The sequence below is a fragment of the Dermacentor albipictus genome, chromosome 8 (genome assembly GCF_038994185.2).
Source record: "Dermacentor albipictus isolate Rhodes 1998 colony chromosome 8, USDA_Dalb.pri_finalv2, whole genome shotgun sequence".
Taxonomy (NCBI): domain Eukaryota; kingdom Metazoa; phylum Arthropoda; class Arachnida; order Ixodida; family Ixodidae; genus Dermacentor; species Dermacentor albipictus.
The window spans coordinates 77,121,922-77,148,634 of record NC_091828.1 but is presented as its reverse complement, the minus strand read 5'-3'; the positions used below and the strand labels follow the sequence as shown (position 1 = coordinate 77,148,634).

At 43.2% G+C, this 26,713-nt stretch overlaps 1 protein-coding gene across 1 annotated transcript in view; it reads right to left on the bottom strand.

Annotated features, from left to right (window-relative positions):
* Positions 1-1,528: 1,528 nt before the first annotated feature.
* Positions 1,529-26,713, bottom strand: part of LOC135896330 (sodium-coupled monocarboxylate transporter 2-like) — a 40,834-nt gene continuing 15,649 nt past the window's right edge. The window contains exons 6-17 of the mRNA XM_065424700.2: positions 20,433-20,500; positions 15,086-15,243; positions 12,309-12,449; positions 12,102-12,231; positions 10,598-10,686; positions 6,604-6,713; positions 5,404-5,471; positions 5,235-5,321; positions 3,866-4,050; positions 2,816-2,916; positions 2,184-2,278; positions 1,529-1,660 (exon numbers count right to left, since the gene is read on the bottom strand). Of these exons, the coding sequence (XP_065280772.1) occupies positions 1,529-1,660; positions 2,184-2,278; positions 2,816-2,916; positions 3,866-4,050; positions 5,235-5,321; positions 5,404-5,471; positions 6,604-6,713; positions 10,598-10,686; positions 12,102-12,231; positions 12,309-12,449; positions 15,086-15,243; positions 20,433-20,500 (1,364 nt within the window). The remainder of the gene's footprint in view (positions 1,661-2,183; positions 2,279-2,815; positions 2,917-3,865; positions 4,051-5,234; positions 5,322-5,403; positions 5,472-6,603; positions 6,714-10,597; positions 10,687-12,101; positions 12,232-12,308; positions 12,450-15,085; positions 15,244-20,432; positions 20,501-26,713) is intronic.

The following is a 26,713-nucleotide window of genomic DNA, read 5'->3' as shown; positions in this document are numbered from 1 at the left end:
TTTTATTAGTAGAGATTTCAAATTAGCGTCTAAAGATGTTAAAGAACTACTTTATTTTTGGCATGCCAGATTCCTCCTCGATTATGCTTTTATGATTTGGGACCGACATCAGGACTATTTTACATAATTATTAGAAAAACCTCGAAATCACGCTGCACGTTTTCTCTTCAATAATTACAACCCTTTCGAAAGTGTCACTGAAATAAAAACATTGCTGGGCTAGGAAACGTTAACCACCAGGAGAAGAAATGTAATGGTCAAATTCTTCCATCGCATCTTCTATAATGAAGCAGGCATTGATAGCCGCAATAACCTCTCGTAGCAACTTTTGTCTCGAATCTACTTGACCGCTCAAAGAAGGTGCGCGAATACAGTTGTAATACAAACTGTTTTCGCAAAGGCTTCATTCCACAAACTGGGACAGACTAGAATTTGTTGCTGGCCGAATGTGTTTAACTGTTTCATAATCACGACTTTTATTCCACCCTGTGCTTGTGACAACGCAATATTGCCTTAATTTTGTATTTATTTTCTGTAAAGCTTGAAAATGTTTACTTTTTGTATGTTCCACCTTGACGTTAGTTCACTTTAGTTATTTACTGCTTATTTCTGCGAATAATTTAACACATCTTTCTATAACTGCCTCCCCAGCGATAATGCCTTCGGCCGACTCAGGTATTCTGTAAATATATAAATAAATAAATAAATAAATAAATAATGCGGACCCAAAGGGGGCTCATAGTTAGGAGTGAAGAATTCGATCATTGTACTTATATAAGAGCATTCCAGCTAACGTTAGCCAATCTGTTCAAAAAAGAAAGGATTGAAAAATTGCAGTGCAAGACACGATTTTAAAACCCTTTTGTCTTTCTGTGTTCTTCGAACACCTTGACTAACGCTAGCTGTGACACACGTATTTGTCAAACCGCATGACTAAATGTAGTCTTTGAGAAATAAAACAATAATGCGAAAGAAACAAGGACGATGCGAGTACACAGGACTGGCGCTTTTTTGTCTCGTCCTTGTGGCGTTACTGTTTTCCTTCTCATTTATGAAGCAGCTGACCCATGAAAACGTTCTACTGGAAGACATCGTTCGTGTTCCGGTTTTGTTATTATTCCTGGGATACAATAAGATCGCACTGGTATCATTCTTCACGCACCAACACATTATGCATTAGGCGTTTCTGTCAGCCACACATTGCTCGACTGCCGGTATCCAAAACATGGCGTCTATGACGTTCTCTCGTCTCCTACGATTGCTTCCGGCGTATGCAGCTAGAAAAAGCAGTGCCTCCTAGATTAACTTCAGCTGTCCGAAGGAAGCCGTCACTTAAACGTGGATTTCGCCTATTTTCAAAACAAGATAGACTGCAAATATCATTTTAAGTGAGCATAATTTGACAGTGAAGATGATGGGTTTATTGCGACATTTATGGGAAAATTTACATGTTTCTGAAGTGTTTGCTCCTTGATATCACATGTAGCTGAAAGACGTAAAAAGAAATAAATGGCACTGGTGCTCGTTACTATGCCAGAGTTTCCCGGAAATAGTTATCTTCTTTCTTTAAAGAGATCTCGGCACCAAGTATGGTTTCTTCAGTAACGTCTTCATCCCCGCGAAGCAATTTTCCGTGGCCATTTCTTGCTTCTTTGTCAACCTGCAATGGTGAGAGGAATAGGGCGCATTGTTACATTCTGAACGCAAAACAAATTTAGGTTTAATAAATAGTGCCGTAGGTACAGAGAGAGCGTAATCATTCCGTTACACTTCGCGCACAGCTTACGTCTGTTAGAGCTTACACCTATGGAAGGTAACGTGATAGGTGATATAGTTCGAGCCATCGACACAGACTAAAGAAAATGATGTGATGCAGAGGTCTAATATATATTCACTCAAGAGTTACTAAGTAAAATAATATCTTTTTTCAATAGCTTTGAGTGGTTTCATGGTTCCTGGTTTTGAATGGCTTCATGGTTTGAATGGTTTCATGGTTTGAATGGTTTTATGGTTTGAATGCGCTCGCGGATTGGATGAAAGAATCAAATTATCTTACATATCTATAATTGTAAATGGTCCGAAATTTCGTTCTACATCACGTTTGTTCTTATTTTATGTGCACACGTAGGATTATAGCAATTCGTTGGCTTCTACTTGAACATTTTGCAGCTGCTTGAACTCACCTGAATTATTTGGGCAAGAAACTTGAAGCGCCTCCAAAGGCTCAAAAAGAGGGGGCTTGTGAGACTCAGGTTGTCTTTACATGTTTTGACTCCACCTTAAACAAGAAAAGAAGCGTCCTGTGTGTATTTCTGACCGGATCAAATCCAGGTTTTCTTGCGAAGATCTATCTTAAGCTGCTAGTGACCTCAGTAATGCTCACAAATATATTGTGACTATTACACGTGTATAGTTTAACTGCGCCACAGCAGTTCTTCACATACGGGATGAGAAACTTGGCGTCAGAAAATATGGCGAAGAATTCGTATTGTTGAGTCAGACATTATGATTCGGAAGGAGCCCAATCTATTAGGACTCCATGGTGTTGATCTTCGGGGCCAGCAGAATATATGGCTTTATCTTGAGGCTAATATTGTCACACATCTTTTTTTCCCATCTCCGTGTAGTATGTCTGGTCTTAATTACTCTGTGTATCATGTTTCACACTACGCCATGGCAGGGAGATCGGGCTGGTGAAGTTGCTAAAATGCTCCTTTTCCCCGTTATTCTCACATCTAGGGTGTATTTTATTGTGTGCCCTTTGACGGTGTGAACTAAGCCAAATCAACTAAAAATACAGGAATATCTAGCTCACCTGTTAGGACGCTGATTGCAGTCCCAAGAAATATTGTAAGCAAGGCACCAATAAAAGAGCTCCAAAAGAATGCGAGCTCATACAGAGGAAATCCTTGAGAACTGAAAATAAATGTTCGCAAACGATATCTTAGCAGTGGCCAGGCTACTAACACTTTCAACACAATTGCTAGATTGAATATGTCTGCAAAATATTTTTTTTCTTGTATTAGTGCTGTCGTAACCAGGAGTCTAAGGTATCGTGCAGTTGGGCAGCTCTAAAAAATTTTATTTAACCTGACTGTAGAGCCACGCTATTTTATTGACGAATACAAAGACGTGTGCTTTTGCATGCATATTTGCGTGCGTGTATTTTTTCCTGTGTAAGTTTCTTACGAAATTGTACTATCTAATATTCTACAGAAAGATGTTCAACTAAAGGTAAGCACTCGCCCCTCCATAATGCCTTTGGCCCTGCGGGTATTACTATAATAGGATAAATAAGCTTATGTTGCAAAAAACGAAAAACGAAGTTGACAACCAGGTGAGCCGTGAGGCGCTACAAAGGAAAGTCGCAGGCGTTACTTACGATGGCTCAATCTCATTGCCACTGAGGACTAGCAAGTGGACAGCAACAAGCACGTGAGTTCGTCCACTTGCTTGTTCACGTTATCAATGCGCTTAAGCAATCCCAAGTATTTTTATCAGCAAGGCCGCATATCAACGCCTGTCCCATAAGCGTTACATTTCTTTGTAATGTCAGCGCTACTGTGTCGCAGACAACAACTTTTCTTAGCATGAAAATTTCATTACTTGACGGACTCCAGCAAAACTATTTTTTTTTTCGCTATCATTCCTACTCTCTCCGTTCTGCAAAACCCTTACTTCTTCAGTCGTATACTAGGAATAGTAAGACACAGCAAAACGACCTGACGGCATTAGTTTCCGTAGGTTTTTTTTCCCAGTGTACGAGGCATGCACCCGGAGAAATACGAAATTTTTGGCACCACTAAAAGACATGTGCCTTTGGTAGGTGAAGTAACTTTCGAACATATTTCGTGCATTTACAAACCTCTGCGTCAACATGGAGTGCGGCGTGGCTGCGAAAGTCCAGCTTTCAGCCGTACTGTTTTCCGCCACGGGGCATCGATCAAGCGTTCCCACAAATGCCGGCGCCCGCGGCTCTGTAAAGAAGGTTTTCCCCACTGCGTGCCACAGCTGGAGCACACAAACCAGCAAGCTCGACCAAGCAGCACCCTGCGATATTGTTCGAGGGAAAGAGAAACCACAGTGATGTTTGTAACTCTAGTAAAATTTAATTATCTAGGCAGCCTTGAAAGAAAGACTGACGCTCGCGTTGTATTGACGCGCATGTTACAGCCGTGCGTTTCATTGAAGGACAGTTGAAACACAATTGTACGCGCGCTGACATGCGGCCCCCAGGGTAGCGCACATTGCGGACAGCATGAAATGACGCTAGCAAACGGAAAGACAGCAAGACCCATTATCTAATATTGAACAGGTCCTTGCGCAAAGCGTCTAACACGCCAGCTAAATGTTATACTTTATACGTAAACACACTTTCGTAAATGATACTCTGGCCATGCATTTTGTTGAACGTTAGCATTGGGCAAGGTCAACTCGTAACGACCGTGTCATCATGCGGCGGGAACATGGTGTACTGCGCACTCGATGAAGGTAGCACGTTCGACTGACGAACTTAGAATGCTAAAGGGACAACTGCAACAAAGGCTAAATCAGTTGGGACTGATAAAGTATTCCTTCAAAACGCTCTTTTACTGAATTATCGCGGTAGCAACTACGTTTCATGTTAGAGCAAAATATTAAGGTCAAGTGTCTTTTTTCTTTATTTTTCACCCAAACCTCAGCGTTGGTACGTCAGCGTGATGTTACGGATTTCCAAGTGTATTTTCTTGTTTCAGCCACTGCTGCGCCCTAAATGTTTTGGAAACTTTCCGAGTTTCGTCTGCGCCTTCTTTGAGAATGTAATACAATGGATATCTATACCAGCAGAAACTTAGCTTTACTCTCGTAGATTCATGGCGTCACGGCTTCAATTCATGACGTCACGGTTCTAATTCATGACGTCAGGAATTGCAGTTGCAAGAAGCGCTGCCGCCACCACCCTTCTCTAGTTTCTGCGTCCTTTTTGACTTGCGAAGCCTCTCTCCAAATTAGGCGTCACATTTATGAGTGCTGCAAAAGGGCAATTTACTAATACCGCCTAAATTACTTTTCACTTTAGTGTCCCTTTGTTTTCAGGAAAGCACGAGTGGTCGCCATCTTTGCATCACTCTGGGAAAGGGCACACTTGCATTTTAATTGCGCTTTTCATACTCCTTGCATAGAAGATTCTTCAGTATTTTTTATGCTCAATTTGTTCACGCGACATCTCTTAGAGTAGAGCGAGTGACACCCACTTTGGCATTGACCCAGGGAGATGATATGGCTAGAAGGATGAGCCCAGCGAATGGACCCGAGGCGGATGCATACAGAGACAGGAAGAGCTGCAAGAAACGAGAATTTTTTTACCACCTCAAAACATAAAATATCCGTAAACATCAATGCTTGGCGATGTTTTCTACATACTCCGGTTGCTGTACCCATCAGTGGAACTGCGATAGCAAACAATGTCATTATGGTTCCGCTTGCAAATGCTGCAAAGAAATTTATTGATGTATTAACGGCAGTGCATGGCCCGTGGCTTTTGAATCTCTGCGTAACACTTTTGGTTTTTGTAAAGGCACGTATAATAAGAACAGTGCGAATAGCTAAGATTGAAAACGCGCACTTTTCTCAAATCGAGAAATTATCAACTAACCCACCTTTGAATTCGCTAATATTCTCGGCATCTCCTCATTTTGATTCATTTGTATCATTCGCTTATCTGTATTGTTTATTATTTATAGATCTGGTTGCCATCACTGAGTGCCAGTCACATTATTTGCGATATGGTTTATTAGACTATTGGAAGCACGTATTGTAGATAATGATGAACCAGTAAATACTAATACCGTTTTCAATATTTAAAGAAATTATTATCATTCCATGTTTTAAACGGAACGTTTATTGACGCCTTACGCCTAGCGGCATTTGCCTTATTACGTCCTAATCTGTGACTTGCAAGCGATGCATGTTGCATGCTCGCGCGTTTTACATGTCTCTCGGCTCTCAAGCTTCGATCCGGCAATTGGAAATTTGAAAGTTAATAAAATATTTTAGGCGGATATTCTCTCTGGAGAAATATTATGGGAGTAATCATATACACGTCAGGCATGCTTATATATAGTACACGTACAGCTGCGAGTCCCGTGCGTGTGGATGCTACTCTTCTTAGAATTGTTGTGCTTGCACAAGTGAGACGCTGCCGCTACTCCTGGCACACGCTTTCCACGCAAGTGCTCACATGTGGTAACAATGGTAAAATGCGTAATGATGCTGCCGAAGAAGCTGTCGTTTGAATGGCTAAACTGCTAGTATATTCGTTCCCTTCTTTTCTAGTTTCTTTTTCTAGCTTTTATTGCGAATGGTGCAGACATAAATTAGGCACCATCAATTCGCCCAACACTATGGCACTTCTGAACTCCCTTTTCCACTTCTGCTCCTAGACCGCTTCAAAGCACGCACTTGTAGTGGAAAGTGCAAGTGAATTGTACTGAAGGAGAGAATGATAATAGCTTAAGGTGTAGTAACTTAAAGCTACCTCGACTTCGTGACACAGTTTTGTCGGCCACAAGATTGAGTGTTAGCAATTCGGTATCCGGAAAATAGGCATTTTGGATTACTTACCTAATGAGCGCATGACGTGTAGAGCACTACGCTCACTGAATTTGAAGTACAGTCCGAATACATCGATGTAAAAGGTCGCTGCATGGGAGTTCACAACAGACGACACGGTGCTGCAAATAAAATGAAAAAAAAACATATATGTGTAAGTATACAACGACATTGTCGAGTTTCAACTAACAGTCTACTGAGTTTATTTTTTCCACATTCCAAGCATGCATTAAGCTGTAACAAATACTTGTGGCGGGACGGCATAATTGCCGATTACTGACGAAAATTCACGGTGCAATAGCAAGGCAAGAAAAACTTGAACGAGGACACGCGCAGGCTTCGTTCTTAGTGCTTTTCCTAGTTCCCGTCATTCTCGTCCTTTTAATGTTTCCGCGCGGTCAATTTTTAGCTTGCTCTAAACAGTCGTAACAAACCTTAGCGCATAGTGGACAATACAAAAAGGAGAATATTTGCGCTAAGGCTCGGTGTGAGTAAGCAAGGATTAACTTAGCTTAGGTTGTAAAGCTTTGTTTGAAGACACAAAAATTCTTTCAAGACACAAATTGGAAACCACACGGGAAATAATCGGGGCAGTCCACATCAAAAGATTAGGAGAGACTTGCGTTAGCCATGCATCTTTGTCCCTGCTAGAATGCGGATTTCAGTATCATCACAACACGTGTGGTAATCTGAAGAAGTGTCCTTTAGTTGTTTCCTGTTTTGACTATATATACTATATACTTGACTATTTATTTATTTATTTATTTATAAATTATACCCTCAGGGCCAAAGGCATTACAGAGGGGAGTGGGTAATACAGGTTACAAAGACAATAAATACAATACAGTGAATTTTGTTAAGACATAATTTCAACATTCTCCAAAACAAACAAAGGTTGTTAGAGCATCACAAAATCGTTGATTATCCTCATATATATATATATATATATATATATATATATATATATATATATATATATATATATATATATATATATTAGTGATTCGTGCGCGACTATACTCCCGAACTTTGAGCGAAAATAGCCGTCTACATGAACACAAAGTAGACGATCGCCGGTCCGACTGCTCTATTGGCGTACTCCCTAACGCCATCATGGATTCAGCTGAAAACCATAAAATAAGCTGTCTAATAAGTCTGCGCGCTCAGCTTCTGCCGCAAGCTGGAAATGGAATTGCGGTCGGCAAAAACAAAAGGATTGCCGCCACAGATTGCCGCCACTCTATTTTCTTTCCAGGTTATGAAAGGCGATTGATTTACTTGCACTTTTATCGGACTATTGACTCATTGACAATTGCATTGTAAAACTGCTGTTATGAATCGCCTGTAATAAGCTTTTAAACCACAATTATCTTGAAAATATAGAACAATGGTATAAGAGTATTTAGAGCAAAGTTGGAATGTCCCTGTTCAATATCCACTGAAACTATAGCGCTAACAGCGACAGCTTAGCGGCTGCAACAGTTTTTGCACATGGTCATGCAGTTGATAGAATGTCGCGGGAAAACCATTGCATGTTGGCGAACACCAAGAGTGCGCATGCTATGATAGTCCTAAACTATAAAATTGCAATATAGGTGCTTTATTTAAGATACACTTCTGGCAAACTCTGCGAGCTAAATACGTCTTGTATTTCCTGAATCTTAAAGAGATCAAATGTATAATGGTGCAATTTATGCACTCTGTGTGGACTTTAAGGGTTGCGTGCTATTATAGTGTTCTTCCTATCCCCTTCTTTCTCTCTGTTTTAACTTTCATATTTCCTTTCCCCGTTCGGCATGCATGCCGCATGTGCGACTCGTTAACATCCCGGCCTTCTCTAGCCTTTCTACTCTCTCTCTGAATCACAGGCACCGCATGAATACCTATACAATTAGATATCCCGAAATAAGAAGCTAGGGTGAGAGTTTTGTCGTGCAGTGTGTGCAGAACGCTCGGTGACCGACACGTTTCCGGTACTGGCATCTCTGTGAGCGCAAAAACTGGAGGACGCTTAAGCTTCACCTTCCAGAGTCGAATGCGATAGCGTTATTGCACCCCGTTCGGACCACCCACCCATTCGCTAGCCATGCTCTTGAGTCACACGAAGAAATAATTCTCTTATACAACAATTCTAAGTCCACAGCCCAACTTTGGGGCATCCTTGCACAGGTCCCCGCACGGCCCAAATGCTCTCAAACGAGACGAAGGGGCGAAGTGGGCGAGTAGCGCGCCACCTGTCGGGGCGCCACTATAAAAGCTATAGAACAGTCATTATATTTTTACCTTTTCGAAGCGGACAAAGACAAGTCAATGGCATACACGTGCATTTAGATATTAAAAAAGAGCACACTCATTCGTACTTCCTGCTGTTTGCCGTATCGGACGTCGAAACAGAGTACTCTGTCACTGACATAGTAAACTCTCAATGCTTCTCAGAACACGTATATCACTCTTTCTGTGGGGTAGTTGAAAGATAGTGGACTTTCCTGTTAACGTGTGTCTCATGACAACCTGAAAGAATTAAATACGAAATCCGGCCGAAGCCACGCAGTTTTCAGCATTGCCCAACTTCCTGTGTCGTGTTCTGCGCTACGATATTTCCAGCGTTTTCCGTTATCGCTTCTCAAAGCATGTGTGTTAAAAACTGAGGCAGGCGCTAGCACCATGCTTACTTACTCTACATCCATGTTTCATACCAGAAAGGAGCTCAACGCAGCGCATTCAAAGTGTTATGTTTCAGCTGGAGTGCAAGAACACCATTTTATATCAAAGATTGTTAAAAGAACTTCCAATATATTGCTCGCCATGCATTCTGCAGCTCTAAAATTCAATTTATTGTAATTCGGTAAAATAATTAGCATGCGATAGAATTATTGCATTGATATTTAACAAAACTGCAAATTTATCACATAAACATCAAAACGCTATTATGTTCTTTGCACTGTGTTTCCAGCGCCTAAATCAGAAGGTTAACGCGTCGAATTCAGTGTATCATTGATGACACGTTAATATCACTGATGACAATTGATATTACTGTTGTCATGGAAAAGATGTAGCATTAAATACGAGAACGCTTTGGTTCTTTTTGTCTGCCAAGTGCCCTCAACTCCACTAGTCTGAATTCGATAAATTTTACCTACCATAGTATAGTGAGCTCTCTGAAACTTAACAGATCCTGCTAGGATATACAAAGTGATGAACTATGCCTATCTAAACGCCGCATGTGATGCTAAATTTAGCTGCGTTTACGTCATGCGTGGGCCCTCAACGGCACCATTAGTGCACGCGGCACATGCGTGGTCGCGTAATAACGTCTCTGCTGTACACAACAGTACAAAATTAATTCACATGACATGCAGTCATGCGTTACACAAAGTCTACGGGCTTCGTTTATGATGCAGCTAGTGGGGACCCTACGTTGTAATCGCGCTGTCGCGCTAGCTCTCTATGCGTAGCTCACTCGTCATGGCGAAAGGTAGCGGGTGCGCATTGGCATCCCTTTGTTTTGCAGCCCACGCTTTCTCTTCACGACCATTTGTGTACCGCACGTGTCTAACGCGGGTGCGTCATAACCGATCAACCGTGAAATTTCTGGAAAATTTTGCGCACCTGTAGGCCTTGTAATTCCTACTCAGCGCGGGATTGCGTTTGGTGGATCATACCTATCATGGCTGAGTGCGCTCTCTCAAATGCGACACTCCCACTAGGACCAATGAATGTTCTGCGAGCTATGCTTCTTGGAACGCTGAGCCAGTGGTTAAGCTCCACTCGCACCATGCTTGGCGTAGCAGCAACGCCATGTGCACAAACAAAACATGCATCATCACATGATGGCTTTTAAATTTCTGTACCCAACGAAACCAAGGTAAGGCGCGTGGCAGTACTGTTGCGAAGATATAAGCGATAATCCTTTAACGTATTTTGATTACATGTGGTTTTAGCAAGCGGTCCACTCTGACCGATTGTAAAAATTTTTCACTTCAAGTAGACACTCAATACCTCTAACCTCGTGGTAGCACCTAGGAGCCCTGCCAGGAAAAGGCCTCGCAGGGTCACGATGTCTGAAAGGCTTTCTTTAATGTAGTAAGGAACAATCTGAAACGCAAAGCCCGTTGTCACAACGATTAGCTTGCAGAAGCGTCTCAATGAACTACGATAATTGCATGTTTTATCTTTCTCCTCAGTATGTTTTCCACGCTAATAGCTTTTCAGCAACAAACAGTTTCAAGAAACAAGATCACCTCTGCTTCATACGTGAACATTCTTGTAAATATTTAGTGCCATGAGTAACAGAACCTGTTCAACCTATGTTATGGAAAGCGGTAACAGTAGACATCACTTTAAAGTAAATTTTACAGTTACAATTATTATTATAAGTTATAGTGAATGACCGTACTTGATGTATTGTGCAACTAAATTCATTACTAACAGAGCCTAATTACTGGAACTTGCCTTTACAGTTCCATGCAATTCAGTATGTGCCGTGTCTACAGGGTCTACCAGCACAGTGTATGTTTTTCGAAATGAATCTATGTGTGCATGTGCGTGTTCTTGTGTCGGGGTATGTTCATGTTTAAAATCACAACTGCGAAATGGGCTACTTGGACTTGTTTCATTGTTGTGAACAAAGCACAGCGCTAACCCAAGGGAAGAACGAAGGAAACGGATGACACGAGCTCTTTGTGTTTGTGTTTGTGTGTGCGTGTGTGTGTGTGTTTTTGTGTGTGCGTGCGTGCGTGCGTGTGTGTCTGTGTGTCTGTGTGCGCGTGCGTGTGTGTGTGCGCGCGCGTGTGTGTGTGTGTGTGTGCGTGTGTGTGTTTGTGTGTGTGTGTGTGCGTGCGGGTGTGTGTGTTTCTTTATATTTCTATACATTGTTGATTCACACTTTAGTTGATGAATAAATTGTATACAAAATGCTAAAGGAGAACTGTTTCCTTGAGTTGGCTTCGTGCAAATGGATGGTTTCCAAATTTAAGTGAAAGCTGACCGGGCCAGCTCAAGTACTGCTGTATGAGATAAATGGTGGAATTGGAATCGTCGAAAACCTGAGGTATACAGAAATAAACCTCATTTTTAATCTTTATATTATATTTGCATTATCATTCTTTCAGTTGCTAAAAGGCTACAAAGATTATCTTTTTTCTCTGCAAATCTCGCTTTTGGTAAATTACTAGTCTTCTTTTCCAAAATAACAATTAGGCATATGTGGCTGCGTGACGCAACGCAGAAGACATATACTTAATCAGTACCAGCCTCGGGGAGTTCTTACACGTTGAACCAGGACGCATGGGTAAGCATAGTCGAGCTCAGTTGTAAACGTCAGGTTTATTAAATTTACAACTTGGTTGGCGACATTCTTAGGCCTTTATTAATTAGCCCAGCAAGACAGCTGCTGCTCACGCAACTTTAAGGTTCGAGCTGGCTGGCGTGTTTCACACCCTCACCATAACAGTAAACACTAATCTATACACGCGCTTCATGACATTAAGGCACTATACTGTAATTGTTACCTGATCGTAGCTGCTGATATCGCCGCTCACGTAGGGGTCGCAGTCTCTGTACCAATAGATGATACACACAGCGGCAATGGCCACCAGCAGAAAGAAGAAAAGGACGAAAACCGCACCGGCCATGGCTATTCTGAAACAGCGAAGAGCCACAACCTCATTTTCGACATCTTCCACCTATTGTTCATTACAAAGGTGAGAAACGCTTACATTTTGGCAGCGCGAACATTACTCGCTGCCATGTATCGTTGCACCACCATCTGGTCAAATCCCATGCGCACCAGGATGTAGGGTAGCCCCCCTATAAGGCAAGTCCAGAAGTTGTCGTCACTCGTGATGTCTACGTTCATTCTGAAAGCAGGTCCGAAGTCACCATTACTTTCTCAAACTTCCGTCCAGTTCTTTCTTACACGAATAAGTTCACTTTCACATTTGCACCGGCTTTCTTTTCGGACTACAGCCCAGATAAGGTTGCTGTGGGACCAGGTGTCACACGTATGTGAATGAATGGTTCTTCCATGCAGTTGTGATGAGAGAGAGATAGAAGTCGTTCTCATATCAGCCTTACCACTACTTCGTCTTTTTGGCACATAGGAGTGGGTTAAAACTGGCATCAGTAAATCCTCCAAGCTCTCGTCAGCCAAACGAGCTTTGGGAGAGAGCCTTGGCCAGATCCTACATCTGGGATCAGAAACGGCTGATCACGAGGCCCCAGGAGAGCGCCCGAGCTCAATTCATTCTGAAATGAGCACGCCTCTCTAAAACTACATATACATAATAAAGATGTTTACTCTCTCCCTCTCTATCTTTCTATTTCTTTTTTTTAAGTAAGTACATTTTAGGTACATTACTTTCCTCCAAGTTCTTGACTGGTTGTGGTTGCGCACTGAAAACTGCTGAAATCTGTAATTTCTTTTTCGTTAAAGAAGGCATTCTTTTCAGGTTTCGAATATGAAAGCATTTTAGTTTCAAACCTAAAATTTCAGTGAAGGCGAGCGCGGGATTATATCAAAAAGATTATCAGCTGTGTTTGAAATATTACTTCGTCCTTTTCAAACCAACATAACAATTTTCGAAGCTTTACAAAAACTATAGATTTTGTTCAACAAGTAATGCTTCACAGCACAGTATTATAATGTCGCATTTTAAGGTCTTCATTTGTCATTGCCGGCAAAGTTTTATACAAGCATCTCGGCACTAAAAGCCCAAATAAACCTACCCTCTCTAGCCTCACGCCATAGATTAGCCCGTCTTAATCTTTTTCATAAATTGTTTCATTCCTTGCCTCTTGACAACCCGTACATAAAAAGAGCACATTGCATTGGCCGCACCAGTCACTCTAATACAATATATCCCCCACAAGCCCATACCGTTACTTTTCAGCAATCATTTTTTCTGCGCACAACACGAGACTGGAATGGCCTGCCCGCCGAAGTTGCCACTATCATCGACCCACTTGCATTCAAGCGACTCATCGGAAATATCCCTTTGTAATTTGTAGTATCTCTTTGTCACTAACTCCCCACTCCCTCATGTAATGTCTCAACAGAGACCTTTGAGGAAATGAATAAATAAATAAAAAAATAAATCTATGTGTACCGGCGGCGTCTACGTAGGAAACTTCAAAAACGTTGTCGCCCACGTTGAAGCCCACAAGGGGACAGCAACGATGTTATCGCTTATTGCATTGTAAGGACGTCGCCAATGGCTTTTGTTGAGAACGCGACTAGTCCTGTCTCAGTCAAAAGCTACTCCATGTTATATAGATAGTACACTGCGAATATAGTTGGATAACCGTGCCTGGCACAAGCATACAATGACAGCCTCGCATGGACGATCTTAGAGGCCTTGAGAAGCCGCTGGTACAGGGCCCTTTTGATAGGAAAATTAGAGATAACTGTGAAAACCCAACTCCGGTAAATAGACAGCCGCAGTTTCCTACAAGCGCATTCTTGCGAACTGCGCGCATATTTATCAAGTTCGTGCGCTAATGTCAAGATAGACATGATATAAGAACGACGCTATGACCGAAATCAACGTGCTCCTCAACGTTTTGTACCTATGCTGCAGGATCTTTTTTGTCTGTTACGTCGTTTGCTTAACCTGCTGCCTATGGTTTCCACCATATACTTCAATGTCATTTCTGGTTTCTGACTACGTTTTGTAGGCTACTGCATATATATCCTGCCACATCGAGAGAAGAGCTCGGTCAGCTTGCGCATCATCGCGTTCGCGATCACTTTATTGTTTAATGAACACCTTAGTGCACGTGATAATTGGACAAGTTGAAACACATGCACCTGTTGCAATGGACTATGTACGTTTCTGTGCCACCTTTTCCCGTCGTCGTACATTGCAGGTTTACAATTGCCCGACTAGTGCGACAGTCTCTTCTTGCATCATCGTCATGCTATAGAGAGGTACATTCATCCTAACATAACCTATTCCATGCGAAAGAGCACATTGTTTGCGCAGTTTAGCAATATTCTGTTTTAAGGGGCAGAGGCTGCAGTTACGATGCGGTCTGGTCCATCTCAAGTGCCATATTTTGATTTCTCATCAGAAGGTGTTTTTATATGGCATAGCCACATCATGAACAAAACTAAAGAGTAACCACAAAATTAGCCTGCCATCATGTGTTGGATACATTGAGAAAATTTTTGTAGCAGGTTTTGGCATGTTACATTAGTTCTTGTGCTGTAGCAAGACAAATGGTATAGTGGAACGTTCACTAAAGGGAAAGTTCAAGCACGTCATGATTTCCGGAACCCTTTGCGTTTTCCAAAATAAACCCTTTACAATTTATAATATAAACACGGCACGCGACAACGCACTTAGAGAGGCCAAGTTAGCAAGTGAGCCTCGTAGAAAATTAAGTACATTAGTGAGTCCATGAATTCGCATGAATACGCCAACGAGAATTTAAAAGAGTCTTTTTTTTTGGAAACGCATACCTTCAGGTGCTTGCGTGCAACTTTAATTCATACCTGAACATGTATTCGGTGACGTTCATGTCGCTTATGGGCCGCAGTGGCTGGGTCACATATTTGGAGTCGTAAACGACCTTGGCTGTAATTGTGAGTGGTGATAAAAACATCACGAAGGCTTGAGCGCAGTCCGCCCAAACCACGCCACGCAGTCCGCCCTTCAAAGAAAGAAAAAGTGAAGCTGATGCATTATGACATACATTGAATGAAAAAAAAACTTGGCACAGAAGAACGTTTCTTGCTCGGGCATTTTTTTACATTCTTGAAATAATTCACATATTTATTATTACTTTTATCTTTTTTTAGAGTAGGAAACCATTGTTTTTTTAATGAATAAATTAGTCGTTTGAACAAATAAATGCATTCAGATGTCCTCTCAAATCTTCCATGACAGTCCTAAGCATTCGAATTAAGGTAATCTTCATTAAAACATTCCTAAGGAAGGCATATGCAACGCGTCCTACTTCAAGTACGCCACAAGACTTTTATCAACGAGAGAAACAGAAGTCCCCTTGAAGGGAGTGTCTAAGTAAGTTGTTCTTGTAGCTGCAAACCTGCTTTTTACGAAGTGTCTAATGAAACGTCCAACGTATCAATTTAAGTGGTAAAGATACGGTGGATTCATAAGAGCAAATTCCGCAAAACTTTTTACTGCCTGCAGAGTACAATGATTAGAATAAGTACATAGCAGTAATACCCGCATACTTTACCGTCGTCAAATGAGCTAGCTGAGAGGCACCGTAAACAAAAGAAAGAATCTACGTGCAGTGCCTGTCTTTGATGGCGATTATTGCCAGTGGGATGGAATGAGGGCTCGCTTTTCTAAGGAAAGAGGCGCCTACAAAACGTAGTTTGTGTGAAATGCGTTGTAGATCAAAGATTGCAGAGGGATGTACGTAAAGTGCAGTAGCATCCGCGTTCTGATGCGTACGCATAAACAAACATTATGCGGCATAAACAAGTAAAGTTTGCAGCTAGTGGTTAAAATTGCAATTGCAGAATAGCTAGAATGATGATCGCCTGGTGATTTTGCAGTAGAATAGGGGGTTGCCAAGCTGGGGTACACGGGCGTGATACCGCGTTGTATTTATTTTTTCGCTTTCAAGTTGTTTTCTTTTTCGCTATGCGGCACTTCCTATCACGCGGCTAAAACTTCTTTTGCCACTTACATCTCACAGTGGCAAGATGACAGAAAGCAGTGCGTTCTCACTACCACACTACAGCCACATCAATTGTACCATGAGGTCATGCGTTGATCTTACAGCAGGTTTACTTAGCTGGTTTTGAATGTACTCTGTAGCAAACGCAAAAGCAGTGCAATAAACGTACTTAAGCGAATGACCCAATCAACGTGCCTGTCGGGTAGTGGTGAAGATGCACTGCTTGCTGTCTTGTTGCCGTTGTGAGATATACATTTTAATCACGTAAGTCAGACTGATGCAGAGAAGGAAACTGTAAAAATCTTTCAAAATAATAAATTGCAGTTATCTGCTATCGCTAAAAAACCGAGTACTGTAGCGAGGCCATCGAAGATTTTTTGACGCAAAGAAGGGGTAAGGCGTGCAGACATGGACACAAGAGAAGAGTAGTGGACAACACCACTTCTCTTGTGTCCGTGCCTGCAGGCCTTACCCCTTCTTTGCATTATGAATCCTTACCAGCCAGCTCAGCTTTCTGTCGTTATAAAGATCGAAGGTTCTAAAGGGACGCCAAGAACCGACAACTTGCAGTTGTTGGTCAACCCGTGATATTAGGGAATGATTGCAGAGTGATGAGTTTTCTGTCAAATTATTTGCGATGATTTAGGCGTTTTCGAAGCCAAACGCATGTTAACTTTATATATATTTCAAAATTCAGCCTTTTTTCTATAAAATATTTGACGCCTAAAGCCAATTCTAGACGTCTTTTGCGTTGAAAACGCGAACCCTCAGACGCGCTGGCAATAATTGTGATAGAAGCATTCTATTGGACGGGGGTTCTGTGTCACCTTAGCGCATAAACACCGCATACAAAATTTGAAACATTAAGTACAAGAAGCCGCATCAAAGTATTCGCGAATATGGACAAGGTCAAGCGTGCTTTTAAACGTATATATGTACAAGCGAAATATCTCATGCGACGTCGTATACAAACTCGACCATTTTCCAAGCTTTTATTAGTGGTCTGCATAGGGGTATGATCAAAGCACAGTCTCCCGAAATAGAATGCCAAGAAGGACTACTTCTGAGTCAAGGGGTAGGACAAGGGTCTCTCATGCACTTTCGCGAATGAAAAGTGCAAGTGACTCAAATAGCGGTCAGCGGAGCCCACTGTTCGGTTAGGAAGAACTTCGTTGCTTCGAGTTAGTTAACGTTTCTGCAAATTTTTGGAGCAGAGCTGAGACATCGACAAGTTCGTACTGATCAAAACCACAGCTGCAACACGGACGTATTGTTATAAATCACTCAAGTGGATTTGTTTGCGGAGCGTAATCACATCAGTACCCCACTTGCAATATGTAATCATAGTTTCGTGTCGAGAGGCAGCGAATGGAATGTGTTTTTCGTTCTGCGAGAGCATGGGTTAACGTTATGGAATCATATATGGCAGCTGTTGCAGCAGTGATGCGCACGCCGGTCTTTACACAATCAGGCGAGCGTCACCGCAAACCACACAGCAGGAACGTTGACCCGAAAGAAGGAGCGTTTTCATGTGCTTTCGGCCGACACAGTTTAACGTAAAATTTACCGAAACCAACGCCATATGTCGGACATTCTTCCATAAATAAAAGCATATTTGGAACGAGGTGTCGCTTACCAAATAGTAAATACGTCCCACGAGATTGCGCATGTAGCTGGGAGCGCTATCCTAGCTAGGCGCATGTTACCTGATACGTGCAATCAGAGTAAGCAAACATTGAGCACCCATGTTAAATCTCCCGCCTTCACCCCTGTTTTCCCTGGGTTTCTACAGGCGGAAGATGAAGGAACGAGGTGAGTGCCCTCTGCTTTCCTCGTCACACAATTTAGAAAAACCCTACTTATATATACTGTGGCGCGAGAAACCTTATGTCGCCTTAAAAAGCACAAGTCCACTTATCGAAACGTTGGCTCCCACTTTCACTTTGTTCTCGTTTGGCTCATCATTCTCGAGAATATCACTTAATAATTTCCAGGGAAAGGCAATGACGTTCTGCTGTTCTGTTACCTGCAAAACATTTACCTGGCCAGGAGGAAGAAAGGTACGTGCAAGCGTACCTTTCGCTTACAGAAGCCTTGCAACCCCTCCTATACTCGTTAAGTTCGCTAAGCGCGTACTGGGCGCCTTCATTTCTGCAATTTCAATATTTCTGTACATACCAACTAAAAATTATGCAGGTAAATTTTCTCAATGTTATTTTAGGCAGCGATTATACCCCAAGTAAGAGCCCAGATTTTAGACCAGCGAAAATGAATTTTGGATGTGACACCCCTCGAAACATTGCTGTCTCTGTAACACCTGTTGCAAATTTCTTATGAAACTTATATATATATATATATATATATATATATATATATATATATATATATATATATATATATATATATATATATATATATATATATATATATGCAATGGCAGTAGATAAAATTACAGTGGCTCATATGCACTAGGATACAAATCATTACCCGAAGTTATGAAGGCACTCTCCTACGCCATCCATGTGAAGAAAACAAAAAATTACTGCAACCAACACAAAATTGAGTCTCTCGCATTTCTTTATGGTCATGGCGCCCCACATTTGGTACAAGTGATGTAGAAACCCTGCTCCCAGCTACCGCTACCTTTGTCCAGCAGAAACATATCTCCAAAGCGATGGTTTTGAGGCACCGTTCGCAACGTACAGAAGCAACCGCAGAGCCGGAAAAACATGATAAACACCATCTTTTGAGCATCACCTATAGTGGCAACCTTAAGCAGAACTCCCGGACTGTTGTGATCCACGCGCGGAAGTATTCTCTTTCTTTAGGGGGCCGTATGCATACGTCGCAAAAAATTTAGTAACCTTGATGCTTCGGACATAATAAATCTCGCAAGACGCAAAACCAAAAATCTTGTATTTTGAACGCCTTAGCCTAGCTGACAAAACATAATCGATGTTATCTGTTCTTTACCCTTGATGGTGTGCAACCCAGAATCGTCAAAAAATTACCGCTGTGATAGTGGCTCATTACCTGCGAAGCTTTAACAGCTCTAATTTAGGAACCCCGAAGTTTCTTTTCAAATCGGGAGGTTAGAAATCAAGTTTTGGTTATGAGCCGATAATTCCACAGAAGTAACATCTTCGTAAACTATGGGCTAGTACTTTAGTTTTCCGTGACGTGGTCAAAAAAATTTGATGTTACAGGAAGTTCATGTTCTGAACTCACAAGGGCCAAGAAGGAAAACTTTATGTAGTAAATTCGAACTCAACATGAAAGATAATAAACCATTTACATATTGAAGCTTATTTGATTATGGAGCGCATATAAAACAACACGTTCATATCTTGGACATATCATGGACATTTTCTCATTACTTATGCAGTCTTCGGAGTAAGGAATAACTAATGCGAATCGCAATTTATGCCAATAAATTAGTAAATACCGACTTTGAAGTATATCTACGGAACACGCCCTTTTGCACATAATTGTAAATTTTTCTGTATACATTGTTTTCCAAGTTTAAGTATGCATGTGTTTGGTGTCGTCTACAGCTAATAGCCATTTTAAATCTACCTGTGACCGATACCCAATTCTACTGCTTGACTTGGATTATCTTAATATTCGAGATAACTCCAAATAATTTGAAATGCCAATTCGATTAATTCATTTGGTTGATTATTAAAGTTAACTTTTAGGTGGATATTTCAATCATTTATTGCAAGCCGTTGATTTAATAAGGCACATTGACTACGAAGAAATTCTGACGATGAGACGAATGTCATCGCAATTTGCCCTAAGAAATTACTGATTTTAGGTATTTTTGTATTGAAATGCATTGGAAAGTGTTTCGTTTAAGGTTTCTTTTAAACAACAGTGTCTGTCAGCAGAAGCTTCATGGCGCTGGTTTTAAATCTGGTGCTACATTCGAAATTGTATAAAAGTGGATGTGCCTTCATGACTCAGCAGTCGTAATTCGCCTATACCAGTGAATATACAATCGCTCCCAGTCGAAAATTTGGTTGGTGATTCTTTTAATTAGTCAGTTGTCCATCCCAATTTTTGTGCAAGTACGTCCGTGTCTTCGAGTAATCCGGCTCAAGGATCTGAAACATATTATCTGCAGCAGGCGGTTTTTAGACATTCCGTGGCTGCTATAAAACTCCTCGCATAGTAAGATGACTTACCAGAGCCGTGTACACTGTTCCTGCTAATCCAATAATAATGTTCGAGTAGAGAATGGGCACAGGGAACACTGAAACAGAAATAAACACAATATATGGTCTATTAAATTTTAAAGCGAAATACTGTACTAATGTAATTGTGCGTCAAGGTAGGGTTAAACTGCGCTGAAAACGAGGACAGCGACAAAACACACAACACACCACTGGCGTAGTTGCGCTCGTGGTGTTTTGTGCGCTTCTTTCGCAGTCGTCGTTTTTCGCGCAGTTTTAACCTGCTTTCAAGTATGAACCAACTAGCCCTGAAAAACGTCCTACTGAAATTGTGTGTTTTTTTGGTGTTGTTGTGCAGGCTATGTTGCTTAAAAAATAAAGTGAATGTGAATGGCATGTGAATGTGTTGATACGAAACGCCACCCATAAGGTGCAGATGTCAGTGCAGCTTCTGTGTTTCAAACTATCAAATCAAATATCCTGGTCCTTTTTGTGAATACTGGTTGAAAGAAAAGTCACCTGTTCTCCACACAATGCAACTTACAATTTATGTCATGAGTTCGCGTCACTTCTCTTTTGCTTGTTTTCTTATTCCTAACTCTTTCTCCATATAAATTATGTGTACTACGTCCATTTACTTGAAATCAGCTCTGTAACTCATTCCACCTTTTTGTGAATATTTATTGATTTTTCGCTTTCAAATGAGAATATCAGTTCACGAAGGCATCAGTTTTTGAGCTTTACACTGTTTCTGAATGCATACCATACTGTGCAGCCCATCCGAGTCGAAGAAACAGCCCTATGTCACGATCTTTTGCTGCTGGTGGTTAAGATGTAGGAACAGAGCTTTCCCAAGCTCCTATGAAAGACGCAAGTGATGCTGAAATGTCCCAGATAGGCAGCAACGAACATGAATGTAGTTGCCAAGAAAGTTGGGATAGGTTTCTGTTTTTTACGCTAGCGGATTACGGAAAGCCTTGCATGATGCCAAGATTGAAAACGGACAGCTAAGCCAAAATCTAGCATGGGTCGAAGAAATTGAAGCCGCTAGAACAGAACGGTACTGCATTAACGGAAAACTTGAAGTTCTTAAATGAGGAGCAAAAGGCTTCACTGCAGAGGAGTAACAGAAAGCGTTCGTTGTGGAGCGCTGCCACAGTTTAGGAACACTTCGGCTGAAGTTTGCTAGTGGCTCCAGCGGGCAAACCCTATTAATCAAGCAAGGAAGCTCTCTTCCAACAATGACACTGTGCAGACGCCTTCAAGACGGGAGTGCTCACGGAAATAACCGATGTGATCAAACATTTTCAGTAATGGCGGACATTGAAAAGCACGCAGTGCTTTTCATAGACGAAATGGAAATACCAAACCGTATTGAGTTACACCATGGCTGTGACTCGTTCCTCGGAACTAAAGCGCTACCTGTAAGTGACCAGCCTGTTAACCACACACTTCTGTTTATGGCTGAGGGGGTGAACACTCATTGGAAGCAGGTCATCGCGTAGCACTACAAAAGCACTTTCGTGAATGGTTGCAAACTGAAGAATTTTCTTTTTCATTTGCTCACGCTTCGTACTGACGTCCCGTTCTTTGTATTTTCTGTGGCGTGTGACACGGGAAGCTCAAACCAGGTCATGTGGAGAAGTCTGAACTTGGCCCGCGCCCACAGCTCTTTCCCTATCTGCTCTGTGCCCCATCCTTACATCACTGAAGAGCTCTTGTTCTCCATGCCCAACCTTGCACATGTGCTGAAGAACATAAGTGGTATATCTTGTGCGGAAGAACCACATCTACTTGAGCAATCAAATTGTTACATAATTTCGTTTGCCAAGCAATATCAGTAGAGCACAAAGAAACTGTCTTGAAATGAGGCACCAATAGAATTGGATTGGATCCAACTTTATTTGTGCCTGCAGTTGGGCGCGCGCGCGCCCCGACGACGGCTTACGTCATCTACGAGGTCACCGTTAGTCGGCGCGGGTCTCCACTCGCCATTGCCGGATCACTGGGTTCCTGCCTTTAGAGCGCCCCGAGGACCTGCTGGACGGCCCAGAGCTGTTCGTCTTGGTCGTAGCTCTTCGCGGCTGCCTCGAGCCACGATAGGATCGTTCTTGATCTTGCTTCTTCCGGACTGTGTGTAATCTGCCGTCTCCTCCCGGCACACTCTGCCCTTATCGGTCGGGTATGTCTCGGGGTACATGCGATTAATCTGTCCCGGGCTCAGTAGCAATCCGGTCTGGAGCTGTCTCTGTAGTACCGCCTCCGCTCGACCCAGCCTCGGGTGTGGGCGTAGGAGAGTCCTGCGAGCCAGGCGATAGGCCTTCGTGATTTCGTTGTAGTCCATCATGCCGTCCATGGTTCCGAACTATGTCGAACGGTCTGTCGCCGGGGCGCGGTAGGTTAGCGCTCGCGCCGCTGCGTGTGCCGTCTCATTGTGGTTCTCATTGCGTTCCACACGTTGCCCACGTGCTCCGCGAACTTCTTGAGTCTTACTTTTCTGTCTTTTCTGGCCGCTCACAGTACGCTCTCGGCAGATTTGGCCTTTGGCGAAGTTTCGCACTGCCTGTCTAGACTAACTCAGCACCGTGTGGCAGTCTGCATTGGCAATGGCCAGGGAGATGGCCACCTCCTCCACTTGTTCCGCTCCGGCGCTTTTCACGCTCGCTGCCGTCCTCGTGGCGCGGGTTGACGCCTCTATGACGACCGCTGCGAAGGCGTTCCGTTGGTCTTAGCCCGCGTCCACGTACCGCGCTAGACCGCCATTGGCGTGCTGGTCGAAGAGAGCCATGGCCTTCGCCGCTCTTCTTCCCTTGTTGAGCTCGGTATTCATGTTCTTCGGTATGGGGTCGATTGTTGTCTGGAGTCGGACCTCTTCGGGGACAGAGAGCTTCATCTCCACCTCGTTCGAACGTCCTCTTGCCAGGTTGTCAAATATCTTCCTCCCGACTTTGGTCACGAACAGCCGCTTCAGTTGGGAAGTTAGTTGCGCTTCGGCTATTGCTTCGAGCGTGTTGTGTACCCCGAGTTGTAAACAGTGAGTCGTACTCGTGGACTCGAACAAGCCCAGAGCTATCTTGTACGCTCTTTTGATGATCACGTTGATTTTGTTACGTTCGTGTTGAAGCCATTTATGGTAGGCTGCAATGTACGCGACGTGGCTGATGATAAAGGATTGGGCAAGCGTAATTACGCCCTCCTCTCTCGTGCCAGCCTTCCGGGAAGTGAGTCGTTTCAGGAGTCAAATCAAGTTGGCTGTTTTTGCCGAGAAACGGGTGATGGTGTGGCCGTTTCTTCTGTGCTTTTCGATGACTATGCCTACGATCCTAATTTTGCCGACCTCGGGGATCACGTTCCCGGAATTGGTTACGATTCTGATTTTTTCGTATTCGCGTTGTCTGGTCTTTCCTCTGCCGTTTTCGGTAGGAGCGAGTATGAGAAGCTCCGATTTGCACGCCGAACGTCTCAGTCCGGTGCCTTCCAGCTGATCTTCTATTGCGTTGACGGCGGCTTGCAGCGCGCCCTAGATGTGGGCGTCGCTGCCACCGGTCACCCATGTGCCTGAAGTCTTCGATGTCCGCGAGTTTTTCGGCCACTCCGATTATTACCAGGTTGAACAGCATCGGCGAAATGATCGATCCCTGCGGTGTGCCAGTGCTGCCGAGCTTCTTTTCTTGCGTCTGTAGGTCGCCTGCTCGTATCTCGGTGGTCCTGTCCGTGAGGAAGTCCTTGGTGTAGTTGTAGGATATTTCGCATATGTTGAGCTTGGAGACTTGGGACAGAATCACCGAGTCTTTCACCTTATCGAAGGCGCTGTGCAGGTCGAGCCCTAGGATTGCTTTGTCGTCGCGGGCACTGCCACCATCGCCGATGATTTGGTATTTGAACTGCAGCATCGCGTCCTGCGTGCTTAGTTGCTGTCTGAAGCCGATCACCGCGGTCGGGTACAGCCCTTCTCGTTCCAGGTGGTCTTGCCACCTGTTGAGCAGGAGGTGCTCCAGCACATTGCCCACGCAGGACGTGAGCGAGATGGGTTGGAGGTTATCCCTGACCGGTGGCTTCCCCGGCGTGGGGATCAGGATGGTCTTGGCCGTCTTCCACAGCTTTGGTTGCGCGATCGCTCTCTAGCACATGTTGAAGTATTTTGCGAGGTTCTCAGTCGAGCCGTCGTCGAGGTTCTTGAGCGCCTTGTTTGTGACGAGGTCCGGGCCGGCTGCCGACCGGCTGTCGAGGTCCTGCAGGTCTGCGCGTACCTCCTCGACGTCGATGTCACGATCGAGCTTCGCCTTAGGTAGGCCACTGTACGGTGCTTGTTGTTCGGTGGGTGTAGTCGGCAAGTATTTGTCGTTAATGCGCCTAGTGACTTCATCGGCGCCGCGTACCGAGACCACCCGATGTATGAGCCAGGCGAGTCTGTCCCTTTGGTGTGACTTGGTCTTGGTTTCGTCGAGCAGGTGCCGCAGCAGGTTCCACGTCTTCACTCTGTGCATCTGCCCGTCTGCTGCGTTGCATACCTCGTTCCACTGAAGCTACCCGCAGGTGTGAGGCACCAAGCAGCTGCGGGTAGCTCCTGGCGTAAACAAGTTCACTTCTCCAGCGGCGGCGGTACAAGATGGAGGTTGTACTTTCTGCGCAATTTCTCGCGAAGACCCAGCAGCTATAAGCTATCTCATCATGACTGGGAAGCTTTCATTTGAGGCTAAACCAACTGCTTGGTTTAGTGACCTCATATTTTGGTTTACACTTTCATGACGCCTCTTCCGCGTGTAGTTGCCCTGAGTTTCGCTAACAGGGGCAAGTATGGTGAAGCTATCTCTAGTCTTCATTTCACACTTAAAGCGATCGAAGGCCTGGGCAGTTTAATTGCAGCTGTATGCTGTCCTACTAAATGAACGCAAAGTTTTTTATGACAGGTAGGTTGGCTCCGGATATTCTTGTGAACCTAGTTTCTGTCATCAGAACGGAATTCCCTGTGGCACACGCGTAGGATCTAAAAAATGTGCTCGAAATTGTGTCTTTGAGCGAGTTACATAAAGTACCGAAGAGCACCAGGTACGACATTGATGGCAGTGCCTACTTGGTCTCTATCGGCAGAAGTCAGAAAATTGCAAAAGGAATCCGAGAGTCTCGCGAATCACGACGCTGACGTTGAAACTAATATTGTTAATTTGCTAATTAATTTGGTTATTGTAATTTGTTAATTTGTTAATTTGTTAATATTGCTAATTAATATTGACAACCTAACGTTGAAACTAATATTGTTGCACACTTCGCAGGACGTCTCGTGCGGCCGTTGTTAACTGCTGTAAAGTTTTGCCCTAGCTGAAATGCTTACTGCTGCGAAAGAGTCTGATGAGCACACCCTGGTAAATTGAAGGATTATAATCAAGAAAGCAACAACCTCATCTGTGTCAGCCCTGAGGTGATAAAGTTCGTTTCGCCTTGGGAGAGTGTATCAAGAGGCTTTCGACATGACATCGGCTCGTTGACCAGCCTGGCCAAAACTACAAAGAATGTCGTTCAGCGCAATGTTTCTCTTCCAGCAATTGTTTGCTATGACCACCCGAATCAGATGCGAAAGCTATTCGACCGTTTTGTTGTAATGTGACTTTGCAATTACCCATGCTAGCTCCATCAGCTTGACGCTTCCGATGACGACGGATGAGGTAGTGAGACTGTCGACTTGGAAAGACAAACCTCTGCTTGAGGGTGCAGACGAAACTTGAGCTTAATTCGTCTGTTCCAAACTGCTTAGCTGCTCTTGTTGTCTGCGGGTTAATTTCGATAATAGGCTTCTCTTGCACATTTAACAAGCGGTATCGTGTTGTTGAACTGAGGGAGAAGCAGCTTACAGGATGATATATAAATAGCAAAAGCATAACTAAACCTCTTGTTAGAAATAATGGCTGAACTTGGCAAAGTCCAAGAGATGTGCTAGGGTAAAGATTACTGTGAGGAAACATTAGCCGAGGCTAATGTATTGTTTTATGAAAATGGTTGTAGAAATTGTGTTCACCAAAAACAGCTAAAATAATATGTAATTGTCTTCAAAACAGGAAACGTAAACTGAAAGACAGTTGGTCACTGAATATTTTATTATGTCACAGAAATAACAAAAAAAATTCTTGTAACCTTGACCTGGTTATATATCACTTACTTTTTATGACACTCATGTGTGCAATAAAAATGTGCATGTATTCGGTGCAATACATCCTTTCTGCATGTAAACTGAAATAGTGTCTCCTTGTCATATACCACCTATCATCTCATGCAACTAGAATAGAGGTAAGCACAGA